The 19,652-nt window shown below is 41.6% G+C and overlaps 1 protein-coding gene across 4 annotated transcripts in view; it reads left to right on the top strand.

Annotated features, from left to right (window-relative positions):
- The first annotated feature begins 2,534 nt into the window (after positions 1-2,534).
- sobpa (sine oculis binding protein homolog (Drosophila) a) overlaps positions 2,535-19,652 on the top strand; it is a 55,982-nt gene continuing 38,864 nt past the window's right edge. For 2 of the 4 annotated variants that reach the window (XM_074660658.1, XM_074660659.1), the window contains exons 1-3: positions 2,535-2,943; positions 17,025-17,145; positions 19,246-19,455. In XM_074660658.1, the coding sequence (XP_074516759.1) occupies positions 2,848-2,943; positions 17,025-17,145; positions 19,246-19,455 (427 nt within the window). In that variant the 5' untranslated portion in view covers positions 2,535-2,847. The remainder of the gene's footprint in view (positions 2,944-17,024; positions 17,146-19,245; positions 19,456-19,652) is intronic. The other 2 variants (XM_074660654.1, XM_074660657.1) reach the window with 1 other exon arrangement.

Raw genomic sequence — 19,652 nt, forward strand, 5'->3', positions numbered from 1 at the left:
TTACAAAGCCCAAAGTCCAGACCAAAGGGAGTTACTCTCTCCCATAGAAACACTGCTCCTGAACTGCCTGAAAATGCCTTGTTTCAAGTCTTGCCTTTTCTTCCGTAACGCAGGCTGTTCTCATACACCGTTCATAGCTATACATACGATAATTAATGCATTGTAATTTGTAGATATCCCACAAAATCAATTTGTATGCAATCCACGTAATTATGAACTAGGAAAGTATAAAGAGCGAGAAACGCGACATAGGGAAGAGGTCAGGGTGGATAGGTGGGTCAGAAAATACTGGACTTTCGCGTCCCGTGTGAAACCAGAAGTCAAGTCACGTAACTTCTGTACTTAAGTCAAGTAGGATGAAAAGAGATGTCACACGTCATCATTGCGTCTTATCATTGGGGTTCAATACATGCGCAGTAAAACCTGGTATGCACTCGCCAAAATTGAGTTGAATTGAATAGCAACGCACAACTGCGGCTCCAGTTACACTGTGCATGCGTCATACCCAATAGCTCAAGACCGTGTCCCGGCCTCTTTCAATATGCCTTGACTTAAGTTATGTCACTTACGGACAATCTTTTCTTGAACCTAACCGAGTAGTTTTGGTGCCTAAACCTACAGAAGTTTATTTTGAAAAGACTAGAGCGGAAATTGCCTTGTATGAGGATATGTTGCGTAAGGTGGTGATGTCACCAAGTAGCACATTTGCATAATGCCTGCCAAGCAGCTGGTTTGGCACGCCCTCAAACAAAGCAAGTTATGGTACATGTCCACAGCCTCTGTCCTTTCCACGCTTCCCATTCATTGTCTATGTATGCAGCCGTGGAATGCATTCTGGTAGCGTGGCCGCGCGATTTGAGAGACGGACCGTCACATCGCCTGCTCCTCATTTGCATAAAGTTGAGATCTAAGCTACTTTATGCAAATCAGGGGCGTCCGGCGCAACTCGCCACCTCTGGAAACATTTAGACTAACTGTTGTCAATCCAAAATAAAGACAGATTCAGCAACTGCAAGGCTTATTCCTCAAATGTTTTCAGAAACACATTTCGGTGAAATATTCTCATAATATAATGTTGGTTCTGGTTTGAAAGCTGGGCAGCCCATCAAGCGGCCAATGCTGGGAAGCGACCTTATGATAAAAAAAGTCTGCTGTGGACACGTAGAGCGGAGCTGGAGTGGAGTCCGAAGAGTTTGGTTCGGTTGACCAATCACAACAGAGGGCCAGCTGACCAATCAGAGCAGACTGAGCTTTTTGGGAGGGATGAAGGAGGCAGGAGATCAAACAGAGTGTTTCAGACATACGGTGAAAAGAGGAGCTGCAGCACAGCCGGTATGAGAAGAGTAAGCATGATAGTTCAGACATTACAAAATCGACAGATGTAAAAAGTTTCCTTTGGCCTCGAGCGTTGAACCTTCGCTCTCACTATGATGACGGATCTGTTTTAGGCTGCACTCCTATTCTGATTGCATGTACACAATTTCCTTTTTCTCAGCTGCCAACATCATGCATGCACCTGCTCCAGATGCTCCTGAACATTCCACTATAATTTTTCTCGTTTAAATCCCTGCAACATCCAACACTGACCTATACTGATGTGTCTAAGAGCATAACACTCCATACCCACTCCACCTGCACAGTTGCTCTTAATGAGAGCAGAACTCTTGACTTGAGTTTGTGGTGTTAAAGGGACTGTTTGTAACTTTTTACACGTATAAATCTACCGGGTCGGGATCCCATGCGCGCTCGCATTTGCACGCTCGCATATCGCTCGCATATGCGCGCTCGCGTGCACGATCCACACTGCAGAAGAGTTAGTTTAGCTCTGAGAATATCGTTTGTGCAGAAATAAATGCTGCAGCTCCTCCAGACCAACAGAGGTTTCCCGTGTCTTGTGAAGTGACAGGGCTCCGCAGCGAGAAACGTTATCGTCTCCGACCGGGTGCCGGTGTCTCCCTCCGGCCACGGTCGGAAACAATAACATTTCTCTTCCTGCTTCAGCCCCGGCACCGACCCGCTTTTCCTGCTTCAGCCGAAGGGGCTGAAGCAGGAAAAGCCAATACTAGAATCAGCAGTGATTCATGGAGAGACCTCCGTCTGATCAGCTATAACATTACTGCCAAGCAGGTGAAATATAGAGTGATACTGTGGTTTTAGCGCGAGCCCGACGCTGACTTTCGTTGACTTAACGGCCACAGGTGTCACTGTCAACAAGCAATTCTGAAAGTTACAAATGGTCCCTTTAAATGACACCTGAAGCAGTGAAGTCTTCAACTGATAGAAAGACCATGATGACAGCACCAAGAGAGACTCCCCCTGAAGAACAATGTGGGACTGGCTCTGACTAGTGTGTGTGTGTGGGCACCTGTTTGCTGCTGCTGGCAGACTGTGTCACCATGAAGTGGAGTGGAGCAGCGTTAAGTGGATGTGACTGCTCTGATTGCACTCCACGGGAAGAAATAGCCTACCTCTGATCACCAACGCGTCACATATATATATATATATATATATATAATGTTTCAGCTCACGCCCCTCCCCCTGTCTCGGTTTTTTCTCCCCTCACTCAACCTCTCCTTTGACTCGCAGAGGCGGCTCACCACTGGGCGCACGGACCGTGGAGAGGAGGATAACCGGGCAGAAAGATGGCTGACTTAGCCGGGCGCAGAGAGCCCTCGGCGGCATCACAAGCAGCGTCACACGGGCCGCCGGAGAAAAGCTGCAAGAAGACCCGTCTTACCGTCTGGCGACTGTAAACCTCTCTCTCTCTTTCTCTCCTCTCCTCTCTCTCTCTCTCTCTCTCTCACCCCTCCTCACCGCAAATATTGACAGAAGTATCTCAGAGGAAACATGGCAGAGATGGAAAAAGAGGGCAGACCTCCGGAAAATAAAAGAAGCCGAAAACCAGCTCACCCGGTGAAAAGGGAAATAAATGAAGAGATGAAGGTAATAATAATAATAATAATAAAAGAAAGGGGGTTGTGTGTGTGTGCGCCTGGTTTGCATGTGATTACGCGTGGAAGTGGTTGTGAGGGTGCATGCATGTCTGTAGAGAAGCAAAATAGACGACACACTTAAGTGCAATGGGCTGCATGATAGGCAAACTTTGATTTTGCATTTCCTTTTTTTTTTTTTTACCCAAGTTCTATTGTCATATGCACATGATTGTGCCATCCAGAGCAGCACCCTCACAGTGTGGACCGCCTTTGCACAATGGATGCGGCACCCATTCACTGCTATAGTGTAGTAAGTTTGGACCCAGTGAGGAATACATGTCATAATTCTCGCCTTTTTTTCTTCTGGTGTTGCCCTGCCTTGCTTTTTGCCCAGAGTAATTGGAAAATCCAGTGCGTCAGTGAAGGCGTCAACAGTGTGCCTCTATATACTATTACTATTAATACTGGTTCTCTAACGGAGAGGCAGCCAGTGTGCATAATTAGTCTAAATCAATGCTGATGCTTTTTGCGTATTGCCTCTCTCTTGTGTGAGTGTGTGTGTTTGTGTTTATGCCCAGCTGCCCAGAGGCGTGTGGTCCAGATGTGTGTGAGCTTTACGCACTCGACAAGAGAGAGCACATTGTCTCTCCTCCTGATGTGCTCGGCCTGCAAGGATATCTATCCAAAATATTCACCCACACGTTGTTTGTATTTATTTTTTTCTTCTCTTTATTGCTCGATTTGATATTTGAGCCCTGAGCTGTGCGGGTTCATTGTGGAGAGAGAAAGTGTTCCTGACATTTGCATGTGCGTGTGTGTGTGTGAGAGAGAGAGAGAGGCAGGCTGTGTGTGTGTGTGTGTGTGTGTGTGTGTGTGTGTGTGTCCGCTTTGTCTCCATCTCTTCATTGTTTGTATACACATTTGGCTGGAGACGCATATGCACTCGGTGCTCTGCTGTGTGTTCTGGGTGGAGGGGATCACATTGGGGGATAATTGTGGTAAATGATGATTTTTTTTAGAGGAGATGCGAAGGGGTAGCATGGCTTTGAGCGAGTCCTGAAACAACCCTGGAATAAATAAGCCTTTTTTTGTATTTAGACCTATCCCCAAAAATACTAGCTGCGTTCATGTGTCACCGCTACTGTACTGTAAAACAGGAAAAAAAATGATGACAATCTATAGATGTTGGTGATTATCATAGAGCTATAAGGAGGACAATATTGCATGATAATATAGAATATTAAAATCTTTTTTTTTTTTTTGCAGTGTATTTTAGGTATTTTCCTTGAGTGTTCCACTTATTTGCAGCTGCATTCAGAGTTGTCCTTGCTTGTCACCTAAAAATGCATCTGAGGGCTAGAGAATTTCTTTCAATGACAGAATAAGAGCTTGTTGAACTGGATCTTTTTTCTTGATAGAATTAAAAAAAAAGGTCATGTCAGTCAGTTTGAGAAGAAATAACCCATCCTCCTTTTCTGGTCCTTGTGACAGAAGGGATGGATGCAGGGTGGAGGTGGTGGTGGTGATGGTGGTGTCAGGCTGGGTCTCTCCATGGAGAAATCTCCTTATTTCTTATCAGGGGAGCACTTGAGGAAGTCTCAGTGGAGCATTTAGAAGGGATGAAATCTTTATGAGCATCATTTAGGCACAATAAAGTGCTGTCTGTCCGGGTTTTATCTGGTCATTTGTATCATTACAGCAGAGAGAAAAAATATTACCATAAATCTATTTGAACTGTGTAAAAAAAAAATGAAATGTCTCCTCTTACAATTTATCAGATTGACCATCTAATTATATGATGTCAGTCACCAGTCAGAGATGATGTTTTATTTGCAGGTTTGCTGTTGTTTAGAAGATGATAGATGCTGTGTGTGACACGGGTCATCATTCAGGGTTCAGTGAATTGACACCTCTATGTTTCGCAGAGCAGATGTGTCACTTAAACATCTCATTTGACGACTTGATTTGGTCATTTGATTTGTACGCACGGCGATCAGTCAAATTGTGAGTTTTGAATACGAAGAGCAAATGAAAAATGTCAGTCGCTTGCGAATTTATAGATATGTCAGTACTAGGGGGCGTAAGAAAATATAGAAAATATCGAATATCATGATATTATGTTTTGTGAAAACATAATATTGTGTATTGACATAATATTGTGTATCGGTTCTCAAAAACCCTGTATTGATTTTTAATCAGTAGTTTACATGCAAAGATGAACTCAGTCAATACTTTATTTAATTTGCAAAGAGATGCTCCATCATGTGCCCTCTCAAAGTAGTGCTATGATGCTGGATGCTAGGGACTGTGATAAATGCAGATCCCACTGTTTTGATTGTATTAAAAAAGTAACTTTATTTACTCAGATTTTATGCATATGGTGGTGTGTTCCTTATACGATGACAGTTTTCCTAAAATTAAATTAGAAAAATAGCAATATATCCCCTTGCTTACAGAATCGCAATATATCACAATATATTGAATCGTAACCCCTGCATCATGATACGTATCGTATCGCCGGAATCTTGCCAATACACAACCCCTAGTCAGTACAACATACAGCTGTTGTGTTGTCGGTGCGTATAGGGGAAAAACACCACTCTCCCATGACGACTCCAGTATCTCCGTCAATACCCGGGGAAGCTACTGAACGGAGCAGCAGATGTGGTTAAGGTGTCAAAACACTTTCAAAAGGCTAAACAAGTTCGATTGTAGCTCATTATGCAACCTTGAATTTCATCTCCTATTGCACACACAGACATTCACAGACACCAGCTCCAGATTTAATTTAGGAAAACACTGATCCACAGATAGCAGGGAAATAGCTGCAGCCGCTCTCTTTCAATGTCTTCATTGTTATTGTGACATTACGGGAGTTGAATGATGTTAAACAAATATGGATGAATCAGATTATGATGTGAGGTCACCGGTTGGTTAGGAGAGCATTACAACTAGGGTCAGACTGTAAACCTGAACCCAGCATTACGAGCTGCAGCTCATTAACGCTATGCCATGGCTGCACGATAACGAACAGTGAAACCAGTAAGTGAAGTTTAACATACTGTTTTCCTGTCGAAAAGTCACAGATTCTTCTATAAGTGTTCAGAACAAAAGGACCCAGTTTGTTCCCCTCTCTCATCTTCAATATGTCAGACCAAAACACACACACACACACACACACACACACACACATGCACACACACACACACACACGCACACACAGACAGACACACAATGTGCCCTTGTGAGGGATCATACTCTGCAAAACCAAACAGCCTGACAGTGTTTTCCTTCATCTGGCTGCTTAATGTGTGCCACGGTAAAATAAGCCCCGGTGAGTAATCAAGGACAAGGAGGAGTGGGCATGGAGGGGATATGAGAGGCTGGAGAGAGAGAGAGTGGGGTAAGAAACAGTGGAGAAAGGAATGTATACAGCTCTGGGCTGGCTAAGCTGTAAAAACTGTAACCTGAGTGTCTCTGCTGGATCCGATATCAAGGAAAGTAGAGGGGAATGAAAGCAGAGGAGAGGGAGAGGCAGAGGAGAAGAGAGGGAGCAGGGGAGTGGAAAAGTGAAGGAGGAGGAGGAGGAGGCAAAGGGAAACTTGGCGTGTGGATTCGGGAATTTTATCACGGTGTACAGTGACCTGCTCTGGTTTCTACCCGCAGGGTATCCAATTCCCGCCATCATCATTACCACAAGCCGTACTGGCCACGACAGGGTCTTACTGGAGGGAAACAAGGGGGAACACTGTGAAGGTTTTATTTTTATCGTTATCCGCTGCTCAATATGTGGTAGACAAGTGCCACATTGTGAATTTGTCGTGAAAGTGTCATGAGTGCATCACTATATCTATCCTGCAAAGGCTCTGCAAAACCACCATCTTGCCTTTAACTGTGTTTTTCTGGCCGATGGTAACGAGGACAAACTGGGTATTTTTCTGCGGATGGTTTCTTCTTCATGACGGTGTACACAAACACACCAAAATATCATCATCATATCAGAGGTCTAACCCACGGTGCACAACAAATGCATCAGCAGAGGCAGAGCAATTTGAAAGCACAAATAGCCTTAATTGTACACAATAATCATAAAGAGATGCCAGACCAAGATGCCAGCTTATAAGGTGCGCCAAGCTAGTGCCATCAAATAATGACATGATGGGGGTGGTTAAAATGTTAGAAAACACCTTTCATCATATTGAGATACAGTTCAACAGCAGCAGCGTTGACTCAAAACCTCTGTGACATAGTATCAACTACAGATGGTGCTGCTTGGAGGGTCTCTAGCTATGCCTTCACCGACCAAAAGGATAATTAAGCTTCTATTAGACTAGGTTATTAATTTTCATTTCATTTTCACCACTTGATGATTTATTAGTTTTTTCCTTTGGGAAATATACAGATTAAGGATAGAGGAAAAGTGTGTAGCATTTCGGGGGATCTATTAGCAGAAATGGAATATTATATAATTCTTTATTTTTTTATTTTTTTTTTATTTAAGGTTAAAGGAATACTTCACATACTTATAAAGGGATATACAGACAGCAGCAACAACATATATAAACAAAAAAAGAAACATAAAAAAAGAAAAGTACTACCCTTTGTAATAGTGCAGTGTCAAGAGATAAGTTCATATTCATATACATACATATTCATATTCATATTCATATTCATACAACCAACCTCATATATTGATATGTATACATACAGTATATACATATGTCTATATCTACACGCGCATTCATATACATATCCACTTAGACACATCCGCTTACACAATTATCTATTCTATTATACAGACAAAAAAAGGACATATTTACATCCCTTTAGTTGACCTTTATCGACATTATTTATTTATTAATTTTGTTTAACTCCAATCCCCACCCTGACTCAAAGTATCCCACCCATGCTCAAAAATGATATTCTGTTCTTTATTTCTATTAACATCCTTCTTATATGATATTAATAACTTTGTTTTCATTACTCGAATAGTGCCTCCCTCCTGTTAAAATGATAGCGCCCCCTCTCCTCTGTGGTTAGGGTTAGGGATCAGGGTAGGTTCAGGCTTTGCTAGCGGGAAACATGTCGACGGGGAAACAGTATTCAACACAACACCGGTGCAGACAGCTGCATAGATTAAAATGAGAGCGTATCTACGTGCGAGTGAAAAACGCGTCTGATACACCTTGAGGTCTAGACGGGGGGGAGACAATTGTGGTTTGTATGCATCCAATCAAACATTACAGCAGTGGCCGTTGCAGACACACCTGGCCAGAGATCTGCACTCCACCGAGTGAACTTTTCTAGTTTATTCAATCAATTTGCTTCCATTGCTACAGCTGTGTTGTCAAATCAAGAATACACGTGTGAAGCCTGCTACGGCCCCTAAAGGCTGCAATATTCATTACACCCCACAGTACAGTGGATGAACCAATACATTGATGATTTTGCTATTCTTGGAGCCTTCTCATCAGTGGGGTTAAAGACCGTTTATAACATTTATTCCACGGTTGATGTGAGAGGAAAGACCAGTCTCACTAAGGGATATTTAAGGGTATATCCCCTTAGAGAAAAGGATATGCTCCATACATTTCATAGATTGATATTTTAGTTTGATGGTGGCACTAGTGGAAAGCTCACAGAGGAGAGTGTCCAAACTGGAAAGGCTTTGTTTTCTTGGCGGCAGGAATGAGCTAAGTAAGCGTTAAGGCAATTTATGTCTCTATTAGATTTGTATATTTATTGGTGGACATATTGATCTGATGATGGTTCCATAGAGAAAAGTTAATATTAAAACATTTAGATTCATATTCATTATCTGGGGACCACATACTGTATACCAACAACAAATCTTATGGAGCTCCTGCCTTTTGGTTTTTGAGATAATCCATGGACCACAATTTTCGTCAAGGGGATATTTTGATTTGATGGTGGCAGTAAACAAAAAGGTCAGGGTTAAAAGGTCAACAACATAATTAGGACAGATGGACGGACCAACTGAAGTCACCATCCCAGGCCCATGCATTTTAGCAAATGTTGCTTTTTGTAACTTTTCTAACTTGAAACATAATAATCTTAATTTGGCAGCTTGAAACTATACTTCCAGTTGACCTTTGTTCTGTTTCGAGGCTCTTAGAAGACTTTGGGACAAATAAAAGCTGATAAAAAAGGCTATAGATGTGACATATAGACATCTGTGGCTGCCTCTGTGCCTCCAACGCCTCTTCCTCCCCAGCTCACCAGAGCCAAAGTTGGTGCCGCTGCTTTGATGAGCCGCCAACCGGGATTAGATTCCGCTCTTAATATCACTCCCACTTTCTCAAAGTAGTAGGGTGACACAGAGGACAGGATGGTAGGAAGGAACGGGAGACACAGAGAGGTGCTGTGTTTTTGTCTCTCGTGATGTGGTTATTTTACAGCTACATCCGTTTCTCCTCGGGAGTACATTCAGGTTGGGTTATGCTCCGACTCATTTGTTCAAAAGGAGGATTTTCCTCTCAAGGTTTTATCCTTGCAGTTGTGTTAATTGCTGCAGTTGTGCTTGCCAGTGTTTGCACTTTCAGAGTTACTTTTTGGTTAATGTTGAGAATTGATGCTGTGAGCATATTAGTGAACTACTAGAGACATTTTCTGCTTCTCATTTTAGATATCAGACATTTTCTTTAACTAATTAATTATTTTAAGAATTGTGTGGGACAGGAATGCAATGTGTGTAAGGCTGGAAAACGCCCTAATGCACCTGCACCTACATCTGTAACTAGCGAGGGCTGAGTTACAGACGTCTCTTTCCTAATGTAAGTCAATGGGAAAAAGTCTTTTTCGGCCCAATGGCATCACGTGATGGACACGGAAGATGTAGTACCACCGTTTGGCCACTATGAAAATTGGTATCAACGACCGGCGCTCTTCCTGGGGGCTTGGCAGTGAGCCGCTGGCACAGCAGTCGTTATGTTGAGAGCCGTGTGGAGACAATAGATATGCTCTGAATATCGTATTGAGCACCTTTAAGGTGGTGCCATGGAAACAACGGGGTGTCTCCAGGGGTAAAAACACGACTGTGTATATAGCTGTCAGGACCTAACTTTAGCTCTGCTCAGGACGTGGTACTAAATCTGACTTCCAGCAACCTTCAGGCAGAGTGAGCACTGCTGTCACTCAGCATTGTTCAAGCACAAGCGCTGTTACATGAGCAAACATGAGCTGTCCTCATTAACAGCCTTCACTGCTTTAACTCTCTGTGCCAAAAAAAGATGAGATTGCAAGGGTTTTGGATTAGACTTTAATTATTGTAAATAAATGCTGCAAATCCTTTCATTGTTGGATGTTGACGCTGAGACGTCCACATGTTCACACACCCACATGTTTGCGTGCATAGCACTGAAGCGTTCTTGCAGATGGTTGCCCGCATGGTGTTTCTCGTCACACCAACATGGTACCTCTACTTCACCTGTGATTGACTTGAGCCGTGCCCTGCACCTTAGTGCCACGTCTGCCCATTGACCACCCCACCACAGTGGTATTTCATAACAGGCAGATCAATAACTCCTGTCGTTCTTCATTAACAATCCCTCCCCAGCATTTAGCCCAAGTCTGTATATTAAGTGTGTCACTTCTGCACAGAATAGCAGAAATGATATATGCTCCGTATGAACAAAGCAAAACTGATCCGAGAGAAGCGCTACTACTCTGAGATAAAAATACATCACATCATGAATTTCTCTCTAAAATGCTTAGAAACGGAGTGAATGTGCTGATGAAGCAGGAGGAAATCTGCCTCTGTCACTCCTATACTGTGCCACAGTGTCTCAAATATGCAAAAAGATACTTCTGCTTCAGTCTAAACAAATGTGTGTGTGTGTGTGTCTGTGTGTGTGTGTGGGCTCATTCCCACTTGTATCTCCCTTACTATAATACCCCTGTAAGCAATATCCAAACTGGGCTTTGTGTTGGTTCTCTGTTAATTGAATTTGTATCAAGTGATTGAGTCAGTGGACCAACCTGTTGTCTGCAGGCTGTGGACTCAGACAGGCTCCTTCTGCGTGTCCACCAGGCCTTGCTTCATGGCATCTCTTTCTTTTCTTTTTGTTTTTTTAGAGCTGCATAAGGTATTTTATTGTGAAAATACTGGGGATGTCAATCGAGTTAATCGCGATTAATCGCATTATTGTTCATAGTTAATCGCAAATTAATCGCACATTTTTTATCTGTTCAAAATGTACCTAATACAATCAACATGGGAGTGGGCAAATATGCTGCTTTATGCAAATGTATGTATATATTTATTATTGGAAATCAATTCACAAGACAAAACAATGACAGACATTGTCCAGAAACCCTCACAGGTACTGCATTTAGCATAAAAAAATATGCTCAAACCATAACATGTCTCATGTCACATCAAACTGCAGCCCAACAGGCAACAACAGCTGTCAGTGTGTCAGTGTGCTGACTTGACTATGACTTGCCCCAAAACTGCATGTGATTAGCATAAATCAGGCATGTCTGTAAAGGGGAGACTCGTGGGTCCCCATAGAACACATTTTCATTTACATATCTTGAGGTCAAAGTTCAAGGGACCCACTGGCCATGCCAGTTTTTCCTCACCAAAATTTAGCATACGTTTGGAGCGTTATTTAGCCTCCTTTGTAGTATGACATGGTTGGTACCAGTGCATTCCTTAGGTTTTATAGTTTCATATGATGCCAGTGTCTTCACTCCAGCTTTAAAACTGAGCCCACTACAACCTAAAAATTGCAAGTTGCATTAATGTGGTAAAGAAATTAGTGGCATTAATACAAATTTACGTTAACGTTATTATCGCGTTAACTTTAACAACTCTATTCAAGTCATTTCTGTCTTTTCTCTATTTTTTTTTTCAGAGCTGCAAAAGGTATTTTATTGTGAAAATACACCACACCCATCTCCACTGAGACCTTGTAGTTTCACTTTATTTTCCCAAATTAAATTCTGGTTTCAGACACAGGTCACTTTTCCCACCCACAGGAAATCACGAATCAATACTTGCTCAGTCCTGCCTCCAGCAGTGAGTGCACGCTCTCCAGAGAAATCTTTTTTCTCTCTCTCATCCTCTCGGTATAAAACATCGTAGACCGGCCTGGTTGATAGACATGAACTCACTGTGTGCTGAAGTTACTTCACGCCTAGTTTTTACTGCCAACATGCGAAGTTGCCCAGTGCGCCTGTAAAGTTAATATGGAAGTCTATTAGTGTGTCATGTCTTCCAACTTCCTTCCTGTCATATCTGGCATCTTTTATGATTATTTGGGGCATTCCTGCTTTATGACGGATGAACAAGCAACAGTAAAGGCTGATTCAATAACATCTTTGTTTTACAAAGAATCTACAGTGGAGGCAGGTAGAAATATTTGAGAAAGGAGAGGACTTAGTTAGGGATCCACCAATACCGGATCAGATATCGGGCCGATACTAACTCAAATACCTGGATTGGATATTGTTGACAATGGGGCCGATCTATTCAGTTCAGTTCTATGTTACATTATATACTGGAATTTTAATTCCTGTTTGAGTTTTGACCAATTTCTTTTACACTTAAATTGTAATTCCTGTTAATTTTGAAGATTTTTCTGCCGTTGTTGGTGTACAATTTATTATTTTAACAATAAATAACAATTCAGTAAATTTATATCTATGTATTTATTTGTTACATTTTGTTTTTACAAAGTTAGAAAAGCAAAATATAAGTCAAGCCTGATGTTGCCTTACACATAAAAGAATAATCCCAGTCACTTCCACACTAGGGGTGTTTAAGAAAATATCAGAAATATCGAATCGCGATACGTGTATATAATATCTTGTGATACTGTATCGATTCTCAAAAACACTGTAGAAATTTTTAATTAATAATTTACATGCAAAGATTAGCTCAGTCAACACTTAATTACATTTGCAAAGAGATGCACCCTCTCAGTGTATGTGTCCTCTCTGCTATGATGTTGGATGTTACATGGACTGAGATAAATGCAAAAAAGTCAACTTTTGTTTACTCAGATTTTATGCATATAGTGGTGTGTTCTTTATACAGTTTTCCTAAAATTAGATTTAAAAAAATCGCAATATATTGCCTTACTTACAGTATCGCAATAATTTGCAATATATTGAATTGTAACGCCTGTGTCATGATACGTATCGTATAACCAGATTCTTGCCAATATATACAAATGCTTTGTATATATGTCAGATAGATAAACTGTATTGCTAAACACAAAGAGAGACAGACAGGCAGACAGACAGACAGAGTAGTATTTGGGTGGAATAAACCTTTAAAACTACAAGTCGTTAGACATAAAGTAGTATTTGGGTGGAATAAACCTTTATACTATAGGTCCAGAGAGAGCTCCATCAGTCTCTGCCTGATGGAGCTTTAATCAACCAATCAGAAACACCTGTTTGTGTCTGAAAGTGCTAAGTCATGGTTGGGAATGACTGGTGAAAACACAGAGAAGAAACTACCTGAAAAAGACCCCCTCAGTTAAAAATGGTAAGTTGTATACCTGAAATCTGTTCAGTTTGAGCACCTCATGACTTTGATGAAGATGTACGTAGACGTGACATTTGTTTGGATAAAGTTAAAAATGAGAACTGGCAGTTTAAAAAGTTTCCACATTTGAGTTTTTGCTGAAGACTTCCAGTGGTGAAGCGGATGAGAGAGAGGAAGTGATCTCTTTTGGTGCTGGTCTCTGTTTTTTTTGCCAGAAAATTTTGAAAAAAGAATAAATGCGGGGAGGGTTAGAGTGCTGAATCAGCATTCCCACAATTAAACACTGATATCGGATTGGTACTTGGTATCGGCCGATACCCAAAGCCCAGGTATGGCTGTTGGTATCGGGATGGAAAAAGTCGGATCGGTGCATCTCTAGACTTAGTTCAGGTTAGGCCACAATCTGAATTTGCTTTTTGCACTTTGTCTCTCAGATCGTAGCAATGGTTTGAAGACAACCGACGCAGCTACTCTCTTCTCTTCTGCGGATGTGTGTGTCTATATTTTGCTGTTAAATTTAGATCAGCCAAGAGTCACATGTGCTGGGTGGCTCTGAACCACTCCGACATGAACTCTCCGGCGCTGACATATCGACAGGAGCTGTTTGTAATTGACATTTAACTGCCTGATGTAATGACTGATGAGTGTCGGCTGTTTGCCATGATGAGATAATGCACAGAGTAAAGTGGGACTGGCTATAAAATAATGAACTGACTCGAGTCTTGTCAATTTGATCTGGAGCGAGCCCACCAATGGCAAGACAAGGCGGGTCATCTCCGTGGCAACGTACTGTAGACTACGGTACATTGCTGCATGGTGAGTGTTTGCCCTTGCAAGCCTGTAATACGATTCTACAAGCTGTTGTTATGCGCTAATTGACAGGCATGTCCCATACCTACGGCTAATTTAGTCCAAATTTGAGCTGAAAGTGTTTATCATTATAAGATACATTTACAGAAATGTATTCAGCAGCAATATGTGGTAAACATTATTTACAGCGCCGAGGATAAACTGATAGTTTAGTGACCTGTGACTAATATTCTGTCACACAGACCAAATAATTACAGCATATTGCTGTAGTTTGTTTTCAGAAAGAACATTTTCGTCTATGTTTTAGAGTCAAACGATAGCTGAACCATCCACCATAGTTTAGGGTTCAGTGAATAAACGCTTCTGGGAATAATCCAGCTGAGAGGTGTAATGGTGATAATGGGCTGTGTGCATTAACAGGGTTATGGTTTTGTTTTGAGTACGGTTTTTATTGACTGTGTTGTGAGCGGCTGTTATGGAGGAAATGCTTTAATGTTTCACCTGCATAGATTAGTTGTATTTATTTTAGCATATACCTGCACTAACTATCTGCATTGCTGTGCTGTGCTGGTGAAAGTTCAACACAGTCTCTCTGCAGTTTTTTCAAATAGTCACGAAATGTAATCTATTTGATTCGTGTACATAGACACAAATTTCCATTTTTTTCGTGACGCTCAGCACGACTTTCAACAACGTATTTTTAGTGCGTTTTCCTACGAATGTCCAGCAACATGTGACGCACATGTCAATTTCCGCTCCAGTCTTTTCAAAATAAAACTTCTCAGTTAGGTTTAGGAAAAGATCGACTTGGTTAGGCTTAGCCAACAAACGACTTAATTAGATTGGGGAAAAACTTTGCGGATTGGGTTTAAATAACACCGGAAGTGGCATAACTTAAGTATGGAAGTTACTTGACTAAAACTACTTAGTTAGCTTTAGGAAAAGGTCGTGGTGTGGGTTAAATAACTCCAGAAGTGCTGTAACTCTGACTTGTGGTTTCACACGAGACACGAACACCGGCCTCCTGGGCAAACATATTGTGTTTTTTGGCCCACCCTTCCACCTAGTCCTTCACGGCGTTTGCTACTCTTTATACTTCCCAGTTCACAATTATGTGGGTTACATACGATCAATTTCGTGCTGACCATCACTAAAAAATTTTTAAATTTGTGTCTATGTACACGAATCAATATATACAATTCTGTGACTATTTCACAAACTGCTGTGCGACTGGGCTGGAATGTTGGGACTTTACTGCCCTGCTCAAAGCAACTTGGACGGCATTTTGTCACAAGGCATGACTGTTTAATGGATTATGATGTCTTCTTAACTGTGAAGGGTTATTTACTGCTTACAGCTGTAAATCTATTTGACTCTATATTAGTGTTTTTACTGTTGTGATTCACCGTGATGGATTAGTGTACTGAAATACACAGTTGTTATTAGTCATGCAGTGTATCTACTTATCTACTATTTAACCAGTTAAATGTTGAAAACCACTTACGGGAATAGTTCAACATTTTGAGAAGTACAAATTTGCTTTTAGTTCGAGAGTCAGATGAGCACATCTATGCCACTCTCGTGTTTATATGCTAAATATGAAGCTAAAGCCAGCAGGCAATTAAGCTCCAAGGTTAAGCTAAATTTTGGCAAGGAAAAACTGGCATGGCCATTTTCAAAACGGTCCCTTGACCTCTGACCTCAAGATATGTGAATGAAAATGGGTTCTATGGGTACCCACGAGTCTCCCCTTTACAGACATGCCCACTTTATGATAATCCCATGCAGTTTGGGACAAGTCATAGTCAAGTCAGCACACTGACACACTGACAGCTGTTGTTGCCTGTTGGGCTGTAGTTTGCCAATAAATAGAATATCTCTGTTCCCACTAAACAAGAACAACAGCTCTGACAAAACTATAGTCTTTGGCATGTTGTTGTTGGTTTCCTCAGCTTCGGGCCGTATGAATCAGTGGTCCTTCTGGTCCATTTAAACCTTGTGCCATTTTTGGATGCAGAGACAACATTTTTAACCAATCAGATAAGCCGTAAGAGAGAAAAAAACAAACTTATCTCTGCTGTCACTGTCTTTACTGTGCTGTGCTTTCTATTTTACTGCACTGTGATAAGTTCTCTGTGCTGGTTAGTGTGCTGTGATAGGGTTATTATCAGACTCTTTATTACACTCTGTTAACATCCTCCTGTTTTATTGTGCTGTGATAGGGGCCATTAGTTCGGCTGTCTGGCATTTGGACAGTGTTAACCCCAATTAGGTTGACCTGTACGTATAAAGACCTGGAAGAAAAACCTACATTGTGGTTTTTGTCGGGGCACAGCTTTAAATTTTAAGTGGGATCGCATTATCTCTGCCTAATTAGTTGATGAAATGTGGTATTGTGGGCAAATCTAAGGAGCAAGTCTTAAAGTCAAGGTCTCAGGAGAAGCACAGCAAATGCAACAAAGTAGCAGATTGCTTTTATAACAAGTGACCTCAAATCTTCCTTTTTTTTCCAAATGTCAAGATGTTTGCTAAGCGACATTTATATATCGTGATAGTATAAAAAAAAACAGAAGTTACTCTAAAATATAAGGTTAAATTAAAGGTTAATTACTTTCTATTTATTAAGTAAATCAGCACTGTAGCAGCTTGTATTGCAAGAGTCCCAACTCATGTATGATATTGTCTACATCAAATCTAGTCAGAGTGATTCCTGTATGAAGACTTTTGTCTCGAGTCTAACCAGCTAACCGTTTGTGTTGCAGAGTTTTGCAGAGAACACCATGAACGAGTTGCTGGGCTGGTACGGCTATGACAAGGTGGAGCTGAGAGACTCTGACAACCTGGACATAGGGGAGACGCCACAGCACATCTCTGTCCTCAAAGGTATGGAACTCTTAACATACACTACACCATTTTAGTGTTTCTTTTATTAAAATGTATTCAAAAGCACATGCATTTTTTGCCTGGTTGACCCGGCAATCAACACTCTCAGTTGCTTCGTTATCCACCATGTGATTGTGTTGCTGCATTAAAAGATAATGTGATTAGTGAAAATATTGAGTGGATCGTGAACCATGTTGTACGCAACATGACTATGACACCTCTTTGTTATTGTGTTAAAGGCTCTTAAAACTTAAATTATGCTTCTCATGTGGTGCAGGAATGAGACCTAAAATCCAGAAATGAGTTAGCATTTTAGCACCTCCTGTTCCCTCGTCGGGAAGTCGATGTGTTTTTTGAATGGCTTTTTTGTTAGATGCCTGAATTAAGATCTGTGGTTAACACAGGCTTAAGATATTTAAATATTTTGTTCTACGACATAAAATACACCAATGAATATCCCACCACTGAATTTTGAAGCCTTTGTGTCTTAAAAAAAAGGAGGTTACTAACAAGTGGCTAAATGAGACTACTAAATGTCTTTACAGCCTCGCTGCGTATACTTGCGCTCATGCGACTGTGGTGTAGTTTGTTTAACGCTAACATTAGCTTTTTACTTCTGGTGATTGCATTTACAATTAAAAAAATCATAAAAGTGCATTTGTGGAGATTATCTTGCTGAAAAAAACGTGTAAGTATCATAAACGTGTGTTTGCCACAGAGATTATTTTCTGCAATAATATAAAACCCAATGGAAAAATCCCATTGGCGTTTTTGTTGAGGGAACCAGGGCGATGCTAACTTCCTGGATGGTCTACAGAAATACGTGGTCCCTGGAGCACTCTATTGGGTCTGACATGAACGTACTTTTTTTCTGCCCGTTTTACAAGTTACACTTGAGAGGTTTCTGTATTTTAATTTTTGTCTTCACTGATTTGAAGTGGGCAGGGCTCAGTTGGAAGATTGTGATGTCACATATTTCTATGCACAAATCAGAGATCAGCAACATTTGAATGAAAATGTGATGACAGATGGATTGTTTGCTTATGCTACATGCACTGTCAATCTTATGTGAAACCGCAACCACTTACACACTGTTCTGACTTAGCAGATTAGCTGTCTTTTTGAGTGTTCAAAAATTATAACCAAGAATGTTTCCTGAACTTTAAAGGTGCTAAATTTGATATTCAGAGCATTAATATAGCAGCAAACAACTATTTGCTATGTAAAGATTTAGTGGAGTAATGTCTACCTGAGCAGAGAATGAAGTCTCTCTGCCTCTGTATGTGTTGTACTATGAGCTTCGCTGTGCTTTGTTGACATAGCCACTCTGCACTGCTCTCATACGGCGGTTACAGCTGATTACACCGTCCAGACTCACAGCATCATCGCGGAAGCTTAGCGCCCACCCTCTGGTTCCCCCCCAGGTTAACACTGTTAGCTCTGTCAGCACTGTTGTCTTTGTTGCACAGCTACTAGCTGCCGGCTCAACCGTCACCATGTTGAGATCCCTCTATCATAGATATGCACTGAATTTTGTATTTAGCATGTTTAAACACACATTAATTGATTTTTTTGGCCACTTGGGAGCAATGCAACAAGCTACAAACACAGCATTGACATACTATCATCTTATAAAGTATATGTGGGCCTTTTAGTGCATGTGAGCTTGACCCACTGGCTAGCTCACGGCTGCCGCACGGCACTGTGGTCATATGATGGTTACAACTGATAACGCTGTCCGGACCAACAGCGGATGCGTAGCGATGCGGTTACCCCCCCAGGTTAACACTGTTAGCTCTGTCAATACTGTTGCCGTTAGCACCGTTAGCTGCAAGCCACTGGCTCAGCTGTCGCCATGTTGAGAGCCGTGAGGAAGCAATAGAAATGCTTTCCATTCTCGTATTTAGCACCTTTAAACATAAACGTTTCCAAAGCCAAACAAACATGCTTCATCACTTGTGCCTCTAGTATGGTAAAAAGTGACCCCTTTGTGTCAGATTTGAGGCCTACTAGGCCTCTTACATTGTGGCAGGATTTGCAGTGAGTGCCACAGCAATCTCATCAGTTGTTCAGTAACGTTATATTTCCCCCCCCGTCTAGAAAACTTCTTGCCAAAAATCCCAGCTTCAACGGAGAGCGGCGATGGCTCTCCGGATCGAGCCAACAGCTCCCAGTCTCTGCCAGCCTCCAGGAACGGAGTCACAGAGTCCTCCACCACGCCGTCCACCTCCATGCCCGGCACCAAGGAACATGGCAACCTGCCCATCATAGTCCCCATGATCCCCCCGCCACTGATCAAGCCCCCTGCAGGTAGGGAGCACTGACACCTTTTTTTTGGAAAGGATGGATGAATTGAAAAGTAGTTTGGGCGTATATAAGTTCTTCTTTGTCAGGAAAACACTTAAACATGATGACTGCCAACAAAAAACAGTATCAAATGGGTAAATCAGCCCACCTCCAGAGCTGATACAAAAAGTTACAACTGTTTTAATCTTACCCATGTGAGT

The sequence above is a fragment of the Sebastes fasciatus genome, chromosome 15, assembly GCF_043250625.1.
Source record: "Sebastes fasciatus isolate fSebFas1 chromosome 15, fSebFas1.pri, whole genome shotgun sequence".
NCBI classification, from domain to species: domain Eukaryota; kingdom Metazoa; phylum Chordata; class Actinopteri; order Perciformes; family Sebastidae; genus Sebastes; species Sebastes fasciatus.